The sequence below is a fragment of the Acinonyx jubatus genome, chromosome X (assembly GCF_027475565.1).
Source record: "Acinonyx jubatus isolate Ajub_Pintada_27869175 chromosome X, VMU_Ajub_asm_v1.0, whole genome shotgun sequence".
Classification (NCBI taxonomy): domain Eukaryota; kingdom Metazoa; phylum Chordata; class Mammalia; order Carnivora; family Felidae; genus Acinonyx; species Acinonyx jubatus.
The window spans coordinates 118,864,065-118,883,336 of record NC_069389.1 but is presented as its reverse complement, the minus strand read 5'-3'; the positions used below and the strand labels follow the sequence as shown (position 1 = coordinate 118,883,336).

Sequence of the window (19,272 nt, the reverse complement as noted above, 5' to 3'; positions counted from 1 at the left end):
GCTTCTACGCTTCGTGTCTGAACTATCTCAAACCCAGCAGCAGGCATTAGGCACATCATCCCTGATCGAGTTTTCTCGTGCTCTGACGACTGGCCTAAGCACTGAGACTCTTCACAGGAACACAACAGGGGGAATCATCTCTCTCCTGCCTGTTGTCAGTTTCGCCTGAGAAACTGGAGGGCTAAGACATGGCATATACTTTGAGGAGCTCCCCCTCCGCTGTTTCCCTCTCTTGCGCATAAAACCATTCTTTCTGGCTCCCCCCACCCCCGACTCAACTCTTCTGTCTTCATGAATCAAATCAGCTTTTAAGTACCTTTCCTCCACCCCTTCAGAGTCAATGTCACCCCAAGGTTACCAGAGTCCCCTGATGTGTGGCTTCTCCTCCTTCCTTTCTTCCAGTTTCCTCCTTCCAGTTTCCTCCTTCCCTTCTTGCATCCTAGAGGCTCAACATATTCTGTTTGTAATATTCTCAATTTCCACTGGGGGGAGGGGTTTGAGAGCTGGGGTACATTTCCGAATTGGGATCTTCTGGTTAGTTGTGCTACACTCTGCCGTCAACATAACTCTGGATTCTTTTTATAGTTAACAAAGGCAACAAGCAGGAAATGATTGCTAGGTGAGCCGTGCCTACAAAGGTAGTAGTATGACAGCCTCAATACCCGGTATCACCATCCTCTCTCCCCTTATCCTGCCCTCCCTAATTCTGCCCTGTCGTCGACCCAGGATCTTTGAGGACTTAAATCATTAGGCAAAATGGTTTTTGTTTTTTTGTTTTTACTGTTTATTTATTTTGAGACAGAAAGAGAGCCGGGGAGGGGTGGAGAAAGAGGGAGACAGAGGATCCGAAGCAGGCTCTGTGCTGTCAGTGCAAAGCCCAAGGCAGGGCTCGAACTCACAAACCAAGAGATCATGACCTGAGCCAAAGTCAGATGCTCGACCGACTAAGCCACCCAGGGACCCCATGCAAAATGGTTTTATGGCAAGCATTTGAAGTACAAACGATAGTGAGTCCTGCCACTACCAGTAAAATATTTAATGTGCATGTTAAAAGCTACACTTTGATTACTGACCTGTTAGCCAGTAAGTCTCCAAAACAATTCAAAGTAAATTTCCCTAATATGTCCAGTTATTCGACACTGCCTGAAGGGCTGCTAATGAATGTGCTGCCTGAACGAGCAGAAAGATTGGGAACTTGCACAGCACGGGCCTGGCTAACGTGCCACTGGCACCAGAAAACAGCTCGTCCCACACAAAGTTTCCTCTGGAGTGTGTGAGTGTGTTCCTCATCCAGAGGTGATTTGCCAATAAAATCAGCCTCGATTATTGCGAGCGTGAGAGCAATCCCCGAGGGAGGAGATCAGGCCATTCCATTCAAGGAGATGCTGTATGAGGCAAAAGTAACCTTGTGGTGGTATTATTTCCTGAAACATGCTCTTGTTTTGGTTTCTTTCATACACATTGATATAAAGTGAGGGATCTGCTGAAGTACCGGTGGAGCCATCCAACAACTGCTGGGACTATGGGCCCGTGGGGAAGGAGCTTCTCAGCCTTCCCAGCTCTAGGAAGAGGACCAGTGTGTGTGTGTTTTGGCACTGGCTGCTGTGTGCCCCATCCTGCTAATTTCTGAGCGTCAGGATGGCCTTTCAAAAAGAGGAGACAGCCTTCCTTGTGCCTTCTGTCATTCTCGAAAATGCTTAATGACATCAAGTGCAGCTGACACCTTTGCCCCTGTGCCTTCCCTTCACGATCAAGAATGGGGCTATGTCCTGCGGTCGGCAGCTGGGTATAGACCAGGAGAATGAATCATCGGTGAGGTGAAACTCTAGTGCTATAAAGACAGTAAAACTAACTTTAAAATGCCTTGGAGTTAAAACCAATATGGAGTACAGAGTTAGTAACCCACACGAGGGCCAATAACGAGTTCAGTAATTGTCCAAAACACAGAGAAATGACCATGAGATGGATGGATCTAACAGACAGACACATACAGTACGATGGTAACTGCTAAAGTGGACAACGAAGGAGCCTAAAGGGGATGGCGAAGGTACGGGTGGGAGGAACTGCTCTTTTGCACAGGGTGGTTGTCCAATGGTGTCGCTCTTGCACAAAGCCTTTAACATTCCTCTTGGAGCATTCACTATCCACAAGGGAACATCACTATCGTTTTGACCCAATATCCGCGTGCATTTCCTTCGCTGGCTACTTTTTCAACGTCCATGGCTCTGAGTCACCGTCCTGGGCTAGTTTACAAAAGTGAAACCCACTTTCAAAGATTTAGCACCTGTCGCTAAGCACCGGCGGAAGAACCTCCCACGCGTGTGATGGCATTCTCCAAGGGGATCTCCCAACAGGCTTTGCGCCCCAATGGCGTCCCTGCAGAAGGGCCCGGCCGTGCTTAGTTCTGTCATGGTCCGGCAGCCTTCATCTGGGTGGATTCAAAACCACACAGCATTTTTCTAGTTGCTACGCGTATGTAAACAGATTTTCTACGGTGCTAGGAAACAGCAGGGTCTCCCGTTTCCTTTAAGCACCCTCCCCTACAATCTTGTTTCAATCGCGTCAAATCCATTTTTGGCAATAGGTGGGGTTTCAGTTATATGTGAGCGAGTGTACATATATATGTGTAGAGGGCATATACACACATCCACACCTATCTTTTTTGTTAATTTCTTTTAAGGTTTTATTTATTTTTGTGAGAGAGACAGAGTGCGGGCAGCAGAGGGGCAGAGAGCGAGGGAGACAGAGAATCCGCAGCAGGCGCCAGGCTCTGATTTGAGCGGTCAGCGCAGAGCCCGACGCGGGGCTCGAGCTCACGAACAGTGAGATCATGGCCTGAGCCAAAGACGGATGCCCGACCGACTGAGCCACCCGGGCGCCCCCACACCTATCTTTCAAGCAGGTTTGCTAGTGTGTCTAATTTGTCACATCACAGCTTGAGGCAAGTGAAACTTTCACTTAGCCAGTGTAGCAATCTGCATCTCTACTGAGTGGAAGGGAGATGAATAAGGGGTGTTTCCAGTGTAGGTGTTATTATTAGCAGACTCCTGGTAGCTCACACTGCGGGTTTGATGATGCACGGTGAGCTTCAGGGCTTCCGTGGAGGTGTACAGTCATAAACTCCCTGAAGCTGCTAAAAAAAAAAAAAAAATAGAAAAAGCCACAAGGCTTTTCTGAAATATATTCCCCAACGACGTGGCACGCACATGTGGGGATATGGTCTTGGAGGAAGGAAAGCGGTCAGATACTAGGGGGTGATGAGGACAGAGAAAGAGACACCAAGGAAGAGATTTCAGAACTTCTATAGTTACGGCTGCTCTGTCTGCCTATCACCACCAACTCCATCTTGGATGTAAATCACCATGGGGCAGGAGGGGATACTGAGGCACAGAGTACATAAATGCGTGTGTATACAGAAACTGGGTTCTAATGACATGTAATCTATCCCCATGCTGTAAATTCTACAAATGGAAACACTTCCCTGTGGAAGAATGGTTTACCTTTTTTTTTTTTTTTTTTTTTTTTAAATGTTGGCTCTCTGGATAACTGCTTTTGGTTTAGACAAAAGCTTTAATAAAAGCAGAAACTCTATGCTTCCTATTTCAGTCAACTAAATAATAACTCATGACCCTAGGCTCCTGACTTTGAACACATTTTGTGGTCGATGGAGGGCTGATTTACTGTTTGGAGTCCTGCGTGTAGTTACCATGGGGGCATGCCTCGTTTCCCTAGAAATCAAAATAGCCCTACTGTGCTTACGTCTGTGGCTGATAAAAATACATTCAGAAAGAATTTTTATGTCTGTGCAATGAATTCAGAAAATGAAGCTAGAATAATAATGTTATGTGCCATGCCCAAAATACTAGACGTTTGAATAATGTGAAAGGAACCATATGAAAGCACAGTTTTTAAAAATGTAAGAAACAATCAAGGGTCGATAAAGCCACAAGGGAGCAGCCCAATGCTTAGAGGAACCCTGCGTGCGTGGAGATTGACATAAAAGTCTGCCGAAAAGGATTAGCCAGATCTAATCAGGAAGGATTTGATAGATCTATTTCTCTGCAAACAGTTTAAAAAAGGTTTCTAATCCTTCCCTAACTCTAACCTTTAACTTTCTAGAACAAAAGAATCCTTTTTTGGCATTTTCTTAGTTTTGTCCACACTGCACTGCTCTCCTCTTAATGTCAAAAGCGGGGCCCGAATCTCTGGCTGTGTCCCGGCATGTGTCCCTTCTTTGCTCTCCTGCAAGTCACAAACGTGGTATCATCACCTTCCATCTAGAAAAGTGCCCCCTCTCCTTGGCTGCCTCGACCTCCCAGACACGGCTCACAACACAATCTCTGCTTTCTTCTCGCCATGCCGTTTGCGAGTGCTGTCCGGCTCTCTTGACTGGCTCTCCCTACACGGGTCACCCGGGGACTCCTGTGGAGCGAGGGTGAGCCCACACCGAGCAGGTGCTCGCTTCTTCCTCTGGGCCTCGTGAGATGCTGCACACACTTTCCTCTGCTTTCCTCACAGAGCCTGTCTATTCTGCAGGGCAGAGAGGCGGCCGTTTCCTTAGGAGAGTGAGGACCTTCAGGGCAGACACTCTACCTTACTCCTCTCCCCATCGACCGAGCCTGGAACAGTTCATGTTTGTCCAAAGGACGCACGTGCATGGCTTGCCTGACTTTCTAGCAGATCGGCTACATACTTCTGAGTTTTCATCAGCTTTCTGAAAGACTGCCGAACGCTGATGTTAAAATAAAATTGTAGCTGGAAATCGTATGCACCCCAAAGTGGGCTGGGCTGGGTGAACGGATGAAAGAGTTGTCTGTTCTCTTCTAAGCGGCACACGCTAAGAAGCACAGGGTTAGAAAGTTGCCCGGTACTTTATAAAGCACTGGATAAAGGAGTATTTTATGAGTGCTGTCGCTTCACCAATGAATGGGTGCTTTCTACTTCCATTTCATCATCGTGGTCGTTAGCATGTTAACTCACCACCTCAAGAAAAGAGGTGCTCATGATGCTTTCGAAAAGATCGGAGATGCTAATGAGACAAACCAACGAGCTTGCAGTTTTGAAGAAACTCTTCCTTATCGATATAAAGTTACCATAATTGGGGCACCTGGGTGGCGCAGTCGGTTAAGCGGCCGACTTCAGCCAGGTCATGATCTCGCGGTCCGTGAGTTCGAGCCCCGCGTCAGGCTCTGGGCTGATGGCTCAGAGCCTGGAGCCTGTTTCCGATTCTGTGTCTCCCTCTCTCTCTGCCCCTCCCCCGTTCATGCTCTGTCTCTCTCTGTCCCAAAAATAAATAAACGTTGAAAAAAAATTAAAAAAAAAATAAAGTTACCATAATTGAAGTTGGCATAATTGTTCGAATGCCAGCAAACTTGCTGGTTCGTTAAGATTGGAAACATTTGAGGCCATATTCTAAGAAGACAAACTGGTATAAAAAGTGCGCCAGTAGGACTTCACATTTTTTTTTATTTAAAAAAAGTTTTTTAATGTTTCATTTTTGAGAGAGACAGAGCACGAGTGGGGGAGGGGCAGGCAGAGAGGGAGACACAGAATCCGAAGCAGGCTCCGGGCTCCGAGCTGTCAGCACTGAGCCCGATGCGGGGCTGAAACTCATGAACCGTGAGATCACGACCTGAGCCAAAGTCTGACGCTCAACCGACTGAGCCACCCAGGCGCCCCGCTCACTAGTAGGACTTTCAAAACCACCAACAAATTTGAAAGTGAACGTGTGTGTCCTAAGAGGTGATGAGAAAGAGGCAGCGGGTCCACAGTGGACAGAATTCCCGGCACCCCGGGGTTCTGGGCAGTCATCTGGGATTGCCTCCATGATTCGAGTCCCATTACCAAGTGAAAAGGAGGATGGCCAGAACTTTGGGCTGTGCAGATGCCTGCTGAGACCTTCTGCATCCAATTTTAGCTATCCGGACAACATAAACAGCACCATTTATACAGCCACTTAAACAGAGGTTTGATTGCTCTCTTTCCTTTAACTACCCTTAAAATGGCCAGAGCCGATTAGAGGCTGCCTAGACTTTGGCTGGTGTCACAGGGAGCGCACTGGGCTGGGTGCCTCACTATCAGGAAATGACTGGGCCTTTATGACGCTCACTGGGGACTGCTGGCTTCACAGATCTCACTCAGAGGGACCTCACCCAAAGCTCCCACTCCCCTCGCTGAGGACCACCCCTCAGGATAGTCCCCATTTTCCTTTCCATGGCTGACTTGTAAATTAGCCTGCTCATTGCAAATATTCTTATTAGGGACTGGACGTAAGTTATTGGGCCCTGGTTTTCTCAAACTACCTACGGAAGCCACACTCCCGTGGGGTCATCTTATTTCCCATGGCCCTGCGCATCCAGTTCTGTGTTCCACAAAACACTGTGTCAGGTTGGGCTGTCCTCTGGCCAAACACATTTGGGAAAACTTGGCTAAGACCAAGGTAAAGAAGCCTCTTTCTGCAGGACTCCTTCGAGCCTGCATTACTCAAATATGCACAGGGCACTCCAGGAAAGGGCGCTGGAGCCTTTTATTCCCAAAGGAGAAGACCCCGCAAGACTGATGTTTGGTGGAACACAGTACAGAATCCATTGCTCCATCATTCTGAGACGATGTGGTGATTCCGGTGATGTTCTGCACAGCGGTGATGTGCATGTGTCCGAGAGCATCTTAAGAGATAGGGATTCTAACTGCAAAATTACCTCTGGTTGCGAGGGGTCATTTAAATGACTCAACTCAACATTCTTGGGGCCACGCCAATCTTCTATCTAACGTATCTCTTTAAGATTCTAATGATGTGGCTTCTTGTCCCTCATTTCACGGGTACACAAGACAGAAATGATGGGAAATGGCATTCTGTGTGTGTGTGTGTGTGTGTCAACAGGAGTATTATACATGCGATCTTTACAGTGTGCCTGCTTGTGTGCATCTATATCAAACCTTAACATCAAATATTTCCTAAAATAATTATAAAACAGGATTTCAAGCTTTGGCTTTTTTTTTCCCAAGAGGTGGAAGAACCAAACAAATAATGTAGCTGAGGTCTGCGGCAAGGAAGGAACATGTACAACCCCATACCATAAGCTAGTGTTCGATTGAGGACTGGATCCCACGTCTATGGACTCATTGTTTATGTTTAGTAATAGGGGAGTAAATGATGATTCACAGTAACGAGTTAGGGCTCCTCAATGCTGAGGTCCCTAAGTCACCATTTCTTCTGAGCTTTGGTTTCCAACCTGACCTTGCACTGCCTGCTACCTCAGCACCAGTGGCTCAAACCAAGTCTTTAAAGTCCTGGTGCAAATGTCCCTCCCCACCCCCCCCCCCCCCCCCCCGCCTTCTCCACCAGCGCTAACTGGAAGCACGTTCTGTCCTTAGAGCTTCCCTTGTACTCATCTGTTTCCTACTTAACAAACATCTCTCTCTATCTTGTATTTAGTTCTTTACAAACCGATTTTATCTCTCCTACTGGACTCTAAACTCCTCGAGGGTAAGACCTGTGTCAGATTTATTTTTAATTCCCTCAGCATCTATCGCAGTTCCCGGAACGCTGTAGATTCTCAATAAATATTCATTGGGTGAATAAATGAATAATGCACAAACACCATGGGCAGGACAATCTTTGTGGCTATTTGTCAATTTCAATAATGAAACCACCGTATCTGTAAGATGGATTGGCTCGCAAATAAAGCTGTAATTTCCGAAGCAGAGTGGATTCTGATCCTGATTTGTGAAAGACAACAACTACGTTGTTTAACGTTGTTAAAGTGTAAAAGCAAGGAAGAATGTGATGCTTGACAACTGTGCTCGCTCTCCCTCTCTCTCCCTCTCCACCCCCCGTCCCTCCTTTTGGTAACAGATGTCAACCTCGGTTAGATTCAACTCAACTTATTAGTGCATGGCTTTTGGCCAAAAGCAATTCACGTTTGCAGAAGTGTACTATCACATATGTCTTAATAACAGAAATGTGTTTTTAAAAAAATGTATGTGATAAGTCACATATGGTAGAAGAAATCTGTACATCTCTCAGGCCTTGTTGTCACAATGAAAGCTTGAAGATAATTGCTGCAGACCATTAACATACAAGTGAAAGTCTCTCTGACACATTAAAGAGCCACAGTTTGAACATACTAATCAAGCTTTGATATCGGCACGGCTCCAGCAGACTGAGAAATATACCAGCATCTCTTGTCCTGATCACTGATCTTAAGAACATTCCATTTTGATTCTTACCCTCAGAGGTAATATTTAATGTTTCAGGGTAGAATCATTAGTGTATCCAGGTACATTATGGGCTTACCTTCACTAAGCATATATTTAATTTCTCCTTTCTATGGAGTGTAATTAATGTGTACCACGGTCCCCCTGTGGTGTTGAAAGAACCTTACAACCATGAAGGCATTAAAAGTAAATTGAACAAGTGCTTGAGAAATGGGGAAGAGGAAGCAAACCCTTGGAGGGGAAAACAGACCAACTAAATGGATATTGTGAGTCATTTACCATCACTGCGATTGAAAGTATGCTTAGCCTTAGTTAGATCTTGGGGAGTAATGGCATTTTGGAACATGCACGTGCCTTTTGCAATATACCCATCTACATACAACTTGGAAGGCTAGCAGTATGCTCTAGCTCTGTGTTCACCGGTTTCTGACACATAGCTGCTCTGTCAATAGGTCTCATACGTGTAACGACTTCAAAGATAGTAAATTAGGAGCGGTCTCTTTGCTCTGAATGAGAAATGAGAATTGGGTGGGACATCATCCTAAGATATCCAGAACCCGTGAAAAGGGCTCAGTAAACACCTGCTCAATGTTTTAAAGGCCAAAAAAAAAGGGGGGGCTGATAAGTTTAACTTGCACGGTCATGGAAAAGCTTACATCTGTGCCTTTTTCTTCTCTTTATTTTTAAAAATTTTTAAACATTTTTATTTATTTTCAACAGACAGAGAGAGAAAGAGCGCAAGCAGGGGAGGGGAAGAGAGAGAGGAAGACACAGAATCTGAAGCAGTCTCCAGGCTCTGAGCTGTCAGCACAGAGCCCAACACAGGGCTCGAACCCATGAACCGTGAGATCATGACCCAAGCCGAAGTTGGACGCTTAACTGACTGAGCCACCCAGGCACCCCTGCTTTTATTGTATTTTTTTAAGTTTATTTATTTTGAGAGAGGAGGAGAGACAGAGAGAGAGAGCACAGGAGGGGCAGAGAGAAAGAGAGAGAGAGAGGGAGACACAGAATTCAAACCAGGATCCAGGCTCTGAGTTGTCAGCACAGAACCTGATGCAGGGCTCAAACCCACCAACCGCGAGATGACTTGAGCTGAAGTTGGACGCTCAACCGATTGAGCCAGCCAGGTGCCCCTGTGCCTTTTTCTACCTGACCAATGAGGGCAGGGGTCAGTAATCTTTTCCTGTAAGGGGCCAGGTAGGAAACAGCTTTGGTTGTGTGGTTTGTACGGTGTCTGTCGCAACTAAACTCTGCCACTGTAGCACAAAAGGAGGCACAGACAATACGGAAACAAATGAGTGTTGCTGTGTGCCAATATAGCTTTTTTTATAGGCACTGAAATTTGAATTTCATGTAATATTCACATGTCATGGAATATTCTTTTGATTTCTTTTCCCCAACCATTTGCCAAACCCTGCACCAGATGACGACATCCAATCACACATATGATCACGTGCACCAATGTGCGTTCATGCTTTATTTGTAAATGCCTCCAGACCTCTACTTTTCCAGCAAGACTGTATACACTTTCCATCGTGCGCTCCATCAAATGTCAATTCTGGCACAGAAGATCAAGCCAGTGACTGGTCAGAGGCAAAGCAGCTCGGATGAACCAGAGCAACGTGGGAGTATTTTATATGTGGCGCGAGCCGAGAATAAGAGGGTAGTGGATGACTTCATCTGTCACAACAGACGGCCCCTTCCGGTCTGACACTCTAGTTAGTATACGGCCAACCGTCTCCTGAAGCCTCCAGGCCAGGTTCCCGGAAGGACTGTTTTCTGGGATGTGTCCAACGTGTTGACCTGCTCATTCAGTCACAAAAACATGGGTTGAACCCTTACTCTATTTGAGGTCTCAGTGCACTGTGTATAACCAAAATTCTCCGTCAGACATCAGAACCTGAAAGAGGACCGCTACGCACAAAACTGTAAAAACTCCGCTTTGGCTATGCTGTCAGGCAGTGTAAATGACCCACGCTCTGGAATTTCTGTCCCTGAGCTAAGGTCTTGAAGAGATCTCTCTTCTTCAAGTGCCCAGCGGTTGTGGCTGGGCGGCTGGGCTAGGCGTCGTGAGCCCGCATGTAGCCCGGTACCCAAAGGCACACCAAGAACAGCATCTTACTTAATTAGAAGACAATTCTAAGCATCTACCAGTTGATTGTGAGGCTTATTACTAAGCAGATTTTCAAATATATTTACACATAAAAAGCTCCATATTCTATCACTAATTTTCTGGCTCTCCCGTTTTTCCCGTTTTCTCTTTACCATACGACTTATGGTGCTAGACATTAGATGGGAGTCTCGCCGTGAATTAGCCAGAACCCATAATATACATATTGTGCATATATATTGTGTACACACACACACACACACACACACACACACACATTATCTGTAAAATCGAATCCTTACAAGGAGCACGCCAAGATGGAGCCTGGGTCTTACTTCCTATCGGGGGGGTTTGAACTTGGATAGGTCTGCCCCACTGAGGGCCTGGGCTTACCCTCCTCCAGCCCTTGCCCCATCCCTTGTGACCTGGGGCACACATCTGCACACCGGTGGACTGGAGGGAAGGGTGCAATAAGACTAGGGGAAAGGAGATTGCTAATGGCCCACCCAGGGACTAGCAGTTCTGGCCTCGGCCTCATTAGCACCACCCTCTAATCCCGCCACAGGCTGGCGGTAGAGAAGCCTTCAGGGCATAGACAGGAAAGAAATCAGGCTGCAGAGAAGATTTCAACCCCAATCAAACAACCAGCCAGAAACTCAGCTACTGGAAATACTCCCCTAAGATGACTATAGCACAATACATCTCCAGACGACAGAAGCTCCTTGAGAGGCTACAAAAGCCGATAAGGAATATTCTGTGGCCTAAGAAAAATGAATTTGAAAAAGGACACGAAACCTTTTGGAAAAATGAATTAGAGGTTGGATTTAATGGTGTGCTAAACACTACCCCGGTGACTTGGAAAAGCAGCCTTCTTGCCATCGCTATCAGTTGACCCATTCTCCCAGAAACTATTAAAAATCAACGCACTCCCCCATTTCTGCATTCAGTGCCCACGACAACGGGACAGGGCTACCCTGATTTAACGCGGAGTTCCTTGAGGCGTGATACTGCGAGGCCTGTAACAACCCAGACAGGAGAGCAGGACTTCCCTAGGCCATATGGCTGGTGGGCCTAGTATGCATTAACAGTGCAATCAGATGTCACAAACCCAAATGACAAGGCAAACATCCTTCTTAATTTGAAAGTCTCCCTTCTGGAAGAGGCAGGATGTCCAAGATGTACTATATTTAAAAGAACACGGCGCTGCTTGTTTATAATTTAAGAGTGTCCCACAAAAATGCCTTGGCAATAGCTCTCTGTTAGCTAGAAAAACCTTTAGTTAAATATATTTTTATGAGCTTTTCATTAACAGGGTAGCAAGGCCTTGATGCCAAGGTGCCGAAGCTCCCCACGTGGCTGGAAATCACTTGGCACATTTTTAGCCATTTAAGTCTCTGTCGTAGGTCCAAGGTTTGCAATTAAATATATAATCTTTTTAGCATGCGCAAAACCCAAAGGCCTGAAGTGCCGTGCCTCGAATGGGATTATAATAGTATTTGGCAACTCTTCATGGATGGCACGTATTAATTTATGTAAACTGGGCACGACTTGGGGCACTTAGTCATCAGGACCACAAGCAAAAATAAAATAAAAATAAAAGCTAGTCCCCACTAGCTCTTTTTGGGTTTTGGTGGGTTCCCCCCGCCCTTGTTTTGTTTTTGTCTGTCGACTGTCATAAACAGAGAGGAACTTGAAATCCCAGGTCTCTTTTACGACCTTATTTTTCTTCACATGCATGGAGTCCATTCAAATTAAAAATGCCAACTAATAAAAAATAACTTACTTCACAGGATTGTTCTTAGGTTTTGCCTTTTCAACAGCCTGTAAGCAGAAGAAAAAAAAATGCAATTAGACAACATTAGCAGGCATAATCTTTGCAACTAGTTACCAAACAATAAGCAATATAAAATGCTCTTCCGAAACATAAGGACCTAACCGAAGCAGGCTGCTTTGCGATAAGCAGACTGGAGACACAGAAAGCAATTTTCCTCTCCCAGGGAACATGGTTACCTGTCCAAGTGCAGCTTTCAGACACAGACACTCATTCCTGTCTCCCCACCCTGCACTCAAATCTTACCTGCTGGGTGGGCTTGCCTGGGTTGTTACCACCGGATGGAGAGGCAGGGGCAGGGGGTGAGGGACAGTCATGGGCCCATCCCGGGTTTTTAGATCTGTGGCAGGGACCCGTTTACCCTGCCTAACTACTGACACCTGGCCGCACCTGCGTGGTGAGAGCAAGGCCAAAGTAGCTATTTCTAAAATCATTTTTATTAGCAGATACCACAAAAGGCCAAGGGACGACCGACTACTCGGATCAATGTCCTCCCATGGAACCTTTAAGAAAACACACACCAAATCATCGAAATGAGGAAATCTCTGGGCCTCTCGGCCTGTGTCGCCTTAGACATGGAGCCTGGTTCCAGTTTATTGCTGAACCCATTGATCTGTGTACAGTCCATTTATCATTCATGAAAAGAGCTAGTGATCTTCACAGTATATTAGAAGAAACAACTCAGATCATCTGTCAACAGCCCTCTTAGAGATTTCTGTTTCCCTCTCCACAGGGATTGCATCTCCTTCGATTCTTCTGGAATTAAAATGTTGCTAAGCAACACAGCTGGGGGCGCTGATGGCAGAATGGCTACAGTCTATCAAACTGTTTAAGCACCTGGAGGGTTTCAGTGATGATTTTTTTCATACTTCTGTAGCATAATTATGTAATCAGAACCAAACTTGTACTCCCCTAGACTTTTTCAGACTATAGAAAGAACACTTACTATGGGGAGCACTGAGACCTTCAGACCCTTTCCAGAAGTATCCATCCGGAGACCTTCGTATCTGTGAATCTCGGAGGTGGGTGAGGCCTACAGGATGTAGAGGCAGCTACTTGTAACACTGGACTCGGCGTTCGGGGTGACCACTGCGTGAGGAAATACCCCAAAGCAAGCCTCCTATGCCTAACTACGGCTCGACACGCTTCGAAGCGATTTTGTTTGAAAGAAGTGAAACGCTTCGCAAGTTTAGAGACTAGTGCTGGGAATTCAAGTCCTTCTCACCTACGACGTCTCGGGTTCTGCTGCTAGGTAAATAAATACCCATTAATATGTGGGCAGGTTATTTGCCTCTCGGTGGCAGAAATCACCTTCTCACCATCTGTGCCCGGGGTTCAATTCTGGCAGGCGGCACAGCGGCAAGAAAGCGAGAGCAAGAGGTAACAGGTGAAGATGATAAAATAAGCAATAGGTGTGTGGCTGGCCCGTGTCACGTCTCACATGTAGTTCGGAGATGCAGGTCTGTCCCTGAGACGGCCCCGGAAAGGAAGCAGAAAGGAAGAGGCGGATGCTGGCGGGGAGCAGGTGCCGGACACAGTCTACCCACCTGTGCACACCCGCACCTTCCTTTTCTACCGCCTTTCGTCCCCCAGTCCTGGCTGGGTCGGAACGGGGTAGGGAAATGGGATGGAGACGTGTCATTGTGGAAATCACACGAACCCACTTTGCCCCATCTCTTTAATCCAAATGAGTCTGTGCTTAAAGAAGACGAAGGCTATGTCATAAAGTAACGAGCATGCTGTTCGAGTGGTTTCCTTTGAAAGCACGCTGAAAGTGATAGTATGAGCAGGCCACTGGCAGAAGACAGGGAGGGAGAAATCAAAGTGACATTGCTTAACCTAGCTTTCATTCAGCGACATGGTTTTTGAAAATGTCTTCTCTTCTCTGATCAGGAGGAACATAATCGTGTTCGAGGCCAGTTTCTTTGAAACCTATGTCTCTCTATACAGCCATCATAGGAAAATAACTTCATTGAAATTAATGTTTTCTGGGCTGCTTGGCTATTGATTGAAAATGTCTATGCCGAGAGGTTCTCTTTCCTTTGGGAATTAACTCGGGATCATTCCAGAGCGCCAACCGCTCTGCTCAGACGTGCTCACGTCACCCTCCTGTGTGCTCAGCACCTTTGATCTCCAAGCTGAGTGGTCGCAGGGAGTGTCAGACCTGAGACAGAGCTCACAGTGTGTGTCCTTTATGCTCACTGCGATGTGACTTTGTTTCAAGCGTGATACAGAGAATTATTCAGCTCCCAGACTTTGAAGAAAACTTAAGTGAATTATTTGTGGGAAAAAATATCTATGTCTTTAGGGTCTGAGAAGTAGTCTACAAAATACACAGGGAGAACATCCCTTTCTCTGAAACGACGTGACGTGAAAAGACCAATCCCAAGTACAAAATGGGAGATCCCCTTAAAAAGGAGGGGAATCAAAACAAAATGATCTCGTGTAATTCACCACACATTACGAGGGTTGCACATTGGGATGACAGATCATTTTGAGTTTAAAAACATACATTAAAAGTAATTTAAACTGATTGGAAGATGGAGGCTAGATAGTTAACACTCATGCTGCTTTAATTTGCAATGTCTATACGCTTTCTAAAACCTACGTTCTACTTCTTTTGTGCCGCGTTTCCGTAACATGATACTCATCTTGTCACTAAGGCACCTCTACTCTAAGGATGATACAATAAATGAAAACGTTAGAAAATATATTCCACCATGGTGTGAGGAGAGGCTGTGGACTACGGCGGAAAGACTGATGAGCTACAAATCCAGAAACCTGAGGGTCGATGGCGGGGGGAGAGGTGGAAGGGAGGGGAAAGTGGGTGATGGGCATTGAGGAGGGCCCCTGTTGGGATGAGCACTGGGTGTTGTATGGAAACCAACTTGACAATAAATTTCATATTAAAAAAAGAAAAGAAAGAAATCCAGAAACCTGGGTTCCGCCCCCAGCTTTGCCACTTACTATCGTCATGACATTAGCAAGGTGACGGACACTTCTGAGCCTGAGTTTCCTCATTTTAAAAATGAAGATAATCAGTCCTGCCCCATCTAGATCAAGGGCGGTCACGAGTAGCCCGCATCCACGACGGTGCTCGAGAAACAGCCTGCTCTGCTTTCCGGCTTCCGCGCACACACCGGCACCGCCAGAGAGCTTATGGGCTTGCTGACTTAGTGACCCGGTAGCAGCTAGCAGACGTATGCAGTTATTCCGGACTAGAATGCTCCCATCTGGAAAGTCCTCCCCGAGGGAGGTTTTGATGTGTTTAGATCCTGACACGCCTAGGCCAGCAGGAGACAGAGCCCGGTACCTTCACGTGGGCCTCTGCCCTCAACCTTCTCAGGGGCTGCTGCTGGTGGCAGCGAGGTCAGGGCCCCCGAGGCGCCATCGGGGGCACGCGGCAGGGGGGCACTGTGGGGGCACAAGTGCTCGTGCAAACACTCAAATGTCTCTGTCTCCCTCCCTCTGTCATAGGGCATCTTGAAGAATTATACGCCCGGAGAGAAGGCTCGTCTCTCATCCCAGGAGTGTTCACGAACTGATTCCTCAGGAGGGATGATGGGGTAAAGGACACGCTCATAGGTGCTCACTCATTAAATCTATCTTCCTCAAATGAAGAAAGGACCTCGCCTTTCTGTGATGCAGACACTCCTCCGGCCGCGCCGAAGCCGAAGTGAATCAGGGACCATACTGAATTATAGGAACCATGAAAGTGTTACAGCTGTCCTGAGAAAACAGAAAGCAGGAAGGAAAGAACGTGGCCGTCTGGTGAGTCCCGTCCTCCATGGCATACGTAACGCCGTGTTTCTTTAGGGAGAAAGTGCTACGAACGCTTGCTCCGTAGATGGATGTACCTACCTTTCAAGAAACCCTCTGGTAAGGGAATTCTGTCCCGGTGTTATTCTAGTCCAGCAAACATGTATACTACATTTATTTATTTTAACCGAGAGAATCTTTTGGGGCTTTTCAGAAACATGCCCTGAACCGTGATAGCCACACTTATGATCATGCCTTCGCCCTGGCCCCAGGTGTGCAGAAAACGGATCCAATGCAGTATGGTTCCTGTTTGTTGAGACTGTCAAGGTGAGCACGTGGATGGCCTAGACATATTATAGCAGTGGACTCATTTTCCAAGGCTGTGTATTCAGGTACTGCTTTTTTCCTTAATCAATAATAATGCTGTCAGTCAAGCATACAACGTGATTCCATTAGCACTTCTCTCTATAGCTTTTGCCTCTCCCGCTTATGTGTTTTTCTCCTGGCATTCTGCTGGCAGATATACCCAAGCTGGATCTATACAACACATTTCGTGATTTAAAAAAAAGGGAAAAGTCAATCCTTCAGATAATTTTGAAATAAGTGTCTATTGGGGCATTATGGAAACAAGGCAGAAGAACCATTGATTGCATGGCTTTTGTGCTTCTGTGTTTTCCCTTTTTGAACTCTTCACAGGGCTACTCTGTGAGACACGGCCTTACCTTAACCTAGTGGCATGTATTGGAAAATTGTATCGATCACCTACATTCAGAAGAGAAAACCCCTCTATTAACAAATGAACTCATCATTAGGGTATTGCGATGGTCTAAAATCAGTATCTCCAGAATTGGTTAAATCAAGTAAAGAGACATATACTGAGAACACTTGCCCAAATATAAAAAGGAATTGCTTAATTATAGCATTTAAATAGACCTCACTGGAATGAGTGACACAGCCAGAGGCTCACATTATATCCTATAGGCTGGGGTTTCAGCGGGCGGCTCACGTGCATAGGCAGGATGGCAGATTAAGAGGAGAAAATGTCACTCAGCATTTTGCAACACCTGAATGCCTGCCTGAATTTCTGACTGTATATCCAGGGACTGAAATCTTTAGGAAAATACCACCTATTGCATTTAACCCTCTGAAGAGGTGCACAGAAGGAAACGTGGAAAACGTCACGTGTTTGAACCTGGAACCTGTAGGAAGTAAAAACACGTTTCCTATCGTTGGAGTACTGGGCTTCTCCCATTTTGGTTTAACTCACTGACTTCTATGTGTGTATGAAGTAGGCCCGTGCTAGACAGAAAAGGGGCAGCCATAGAATTCTGACAGGCAGAGCCTGCAGGAAATTTGTTCCAGGCGGAGGGAACTGCATCTTGCAGCTAACAGTCACTTAATAAACATTGATCAGATAAATGAGTTGCGGATGGCCACGGAATCGGATAGGCCTGGGCACTACTCTGGGCACGGAAGGGCGCTGGAGGAAAAGCTGAGCTCTAGGATATGTGTATCTACATCCGTGCTGTGAGCGCACCTGGGGCTACGATTCCCACCCCAGAGAGGAGTCCGGGGTGGCACTGCCGGGGTGGATTTCCCAGTCTGCTTTTCGGCAGAAGGTTGTGCCCCTCCTTACTCTTCCCACTCACCTGGACAATGGCCACTGCCCCTTCACTGGTCTTCTGGTCTCTCTATTTTACCCCTATTTAAATTTTTTTTTAATGTTTTTATTTTTGAGAGAGGGAGACAGAGACAAAGCAGGGGAGGGGCAGAGAGAGAGAGGGAGGCACAGAATCCAAAGCAGGCTTCAGGCTCTGAGCTGTCAGCGCAGAGCCCGACACAAGGCTCGAACTCATGAACCACGAGATCATAACCTGAGCCGAAGTCAGACACTTAAGTGACTGAGCCACCCAGGCGCCCCATCCCTATTTTATGCTCCACTTTGGCCATGACTTTCTCAGAGCCCTTCATGGCTTCCTACTGCTCGGCGAACTATCAATCAAGTTCACCCACCCTGCCATTCAAGACCTTGCCTAGTGCCAGTTGAACAGTAGCCTGGTAGCAGGTCATATTTGTTCTTGTATACATATTTTGCTAACATGGCAGTTCGTAGGAGTTTTTCCCGTGTCTTTAGCAAGATCCATTTGTCACCTGGCGATTTTGTTTATACCTAAACTTTTGCTATCTTGTAACTTAATGAAAAATGCACTGTCTTTGGTGAAGAAGCATGTTTCACTCAGAAGAGTCTTCTGTTGACATTAATCATTCTCTAAGTGGAGTAAATGTGGAGACAACAGGCAGAACAACTCAACATTGGCTTGAGTTATTTATTCTCCCCATTAGAAGGACCAATGAAAAAGGCACTTAGTTACTATTGTCCCCTGATATTGGTGGATTTGAAAATTCAATTTTCTCCCCTCCACTGCCAACCTGAGCCCTCTTGCCCCTCATGCTAGAGGGGCACCTCTCGCAACATGACATGTGTTCTTTGGTGGGAGCCTCTATTATCTAATAGAGGCTCTGTCCTTACCACATGTGAGCAGGAAAATGGGAAGGATATTCTTAGTGCATAGTAGGTACCCCATTATATGAAAGTATTCTACAACCTCCATGAAGTGAACACTGATGATGCATCCTCAGCATCAGCACACTAGTGTAGTCAGGCTTTCTGTCCCTTAAGAGCACGTTACCCTCTGGGTGAGAACACTACACCCACCATTATCCATATACCTGTATTAGAAAACCTTTTAGTCTTCCACCTATGAGACGTCTTTACTCTCTCACTGCTACCACACTCATCATACTTCTGACACCAGATGTGTGAGGGATTGTCCCCACACCAAGCAGTTCTGTGTGACACCAGCTAGGTGTCCTACAATTTAACTCACTTTTGACACTCTCTACCTGGAGACAGTGTCAGACTCCTCAGGTTAAGGGCTGAGTCCCACAAGACCAACTGCCACTTCATATGCTCATTGCAGGCCCAAGTTGTCACCTGTCATTCTAACCGATCGGCTAAAAAACAAGAGGTTCCCCCTCCTCAGGTTCGACAAATTGGCCAGAGCGACTCACAAAACTCAGGCAGTTTACTTATGTCTACCAGTTTGTTAAAGGACGTGATAAAAGAGACAGATGGACAGTCAGATGAAGAGATACACAGGGTGAGGTCTGGGCGGTCCCAAGTGTAAAAGCTTATGTCCCTGTGGACTTGGGGTTCATCAATCACGCTCCTGGGATGTGGTGTGTTAACCCACCTGGAAACTCTCCAAACCCCATACTATTGGGATTTTATGGAGGCCTCTTCACATAGGTATGATTAATTGTTAATTCACCTTCTGCAATCTCTCCCTTC

General features: G+C 46.4%; 1 protein-coding gene across 11 annotated transcripts in view; it reads right to left on the bottom strand.

The window, feature by feature from the left end:
• Positions 1–19,272, bottom strand: part of AFF2 (ALF transcription elongation factor 2) — a 455,357-nt gene that overhangs the window by 74,546 nt on the left and 361,539 nt on the right. For all 11 annotated transcript variants that reach the window (XM_027054786.2, XM_027054788.2, XM_027054790.2 and 8 more), the window contains one exon: positions 12,114–12,151. In XM_027054786.2, the coding sequence (XP_026910587.1) occupies positions 12,114–12,151 (38 nt within the window). The remainder of the gene's footprint in view (positions 1–12,113; positions 12,152–19,272) is intronic.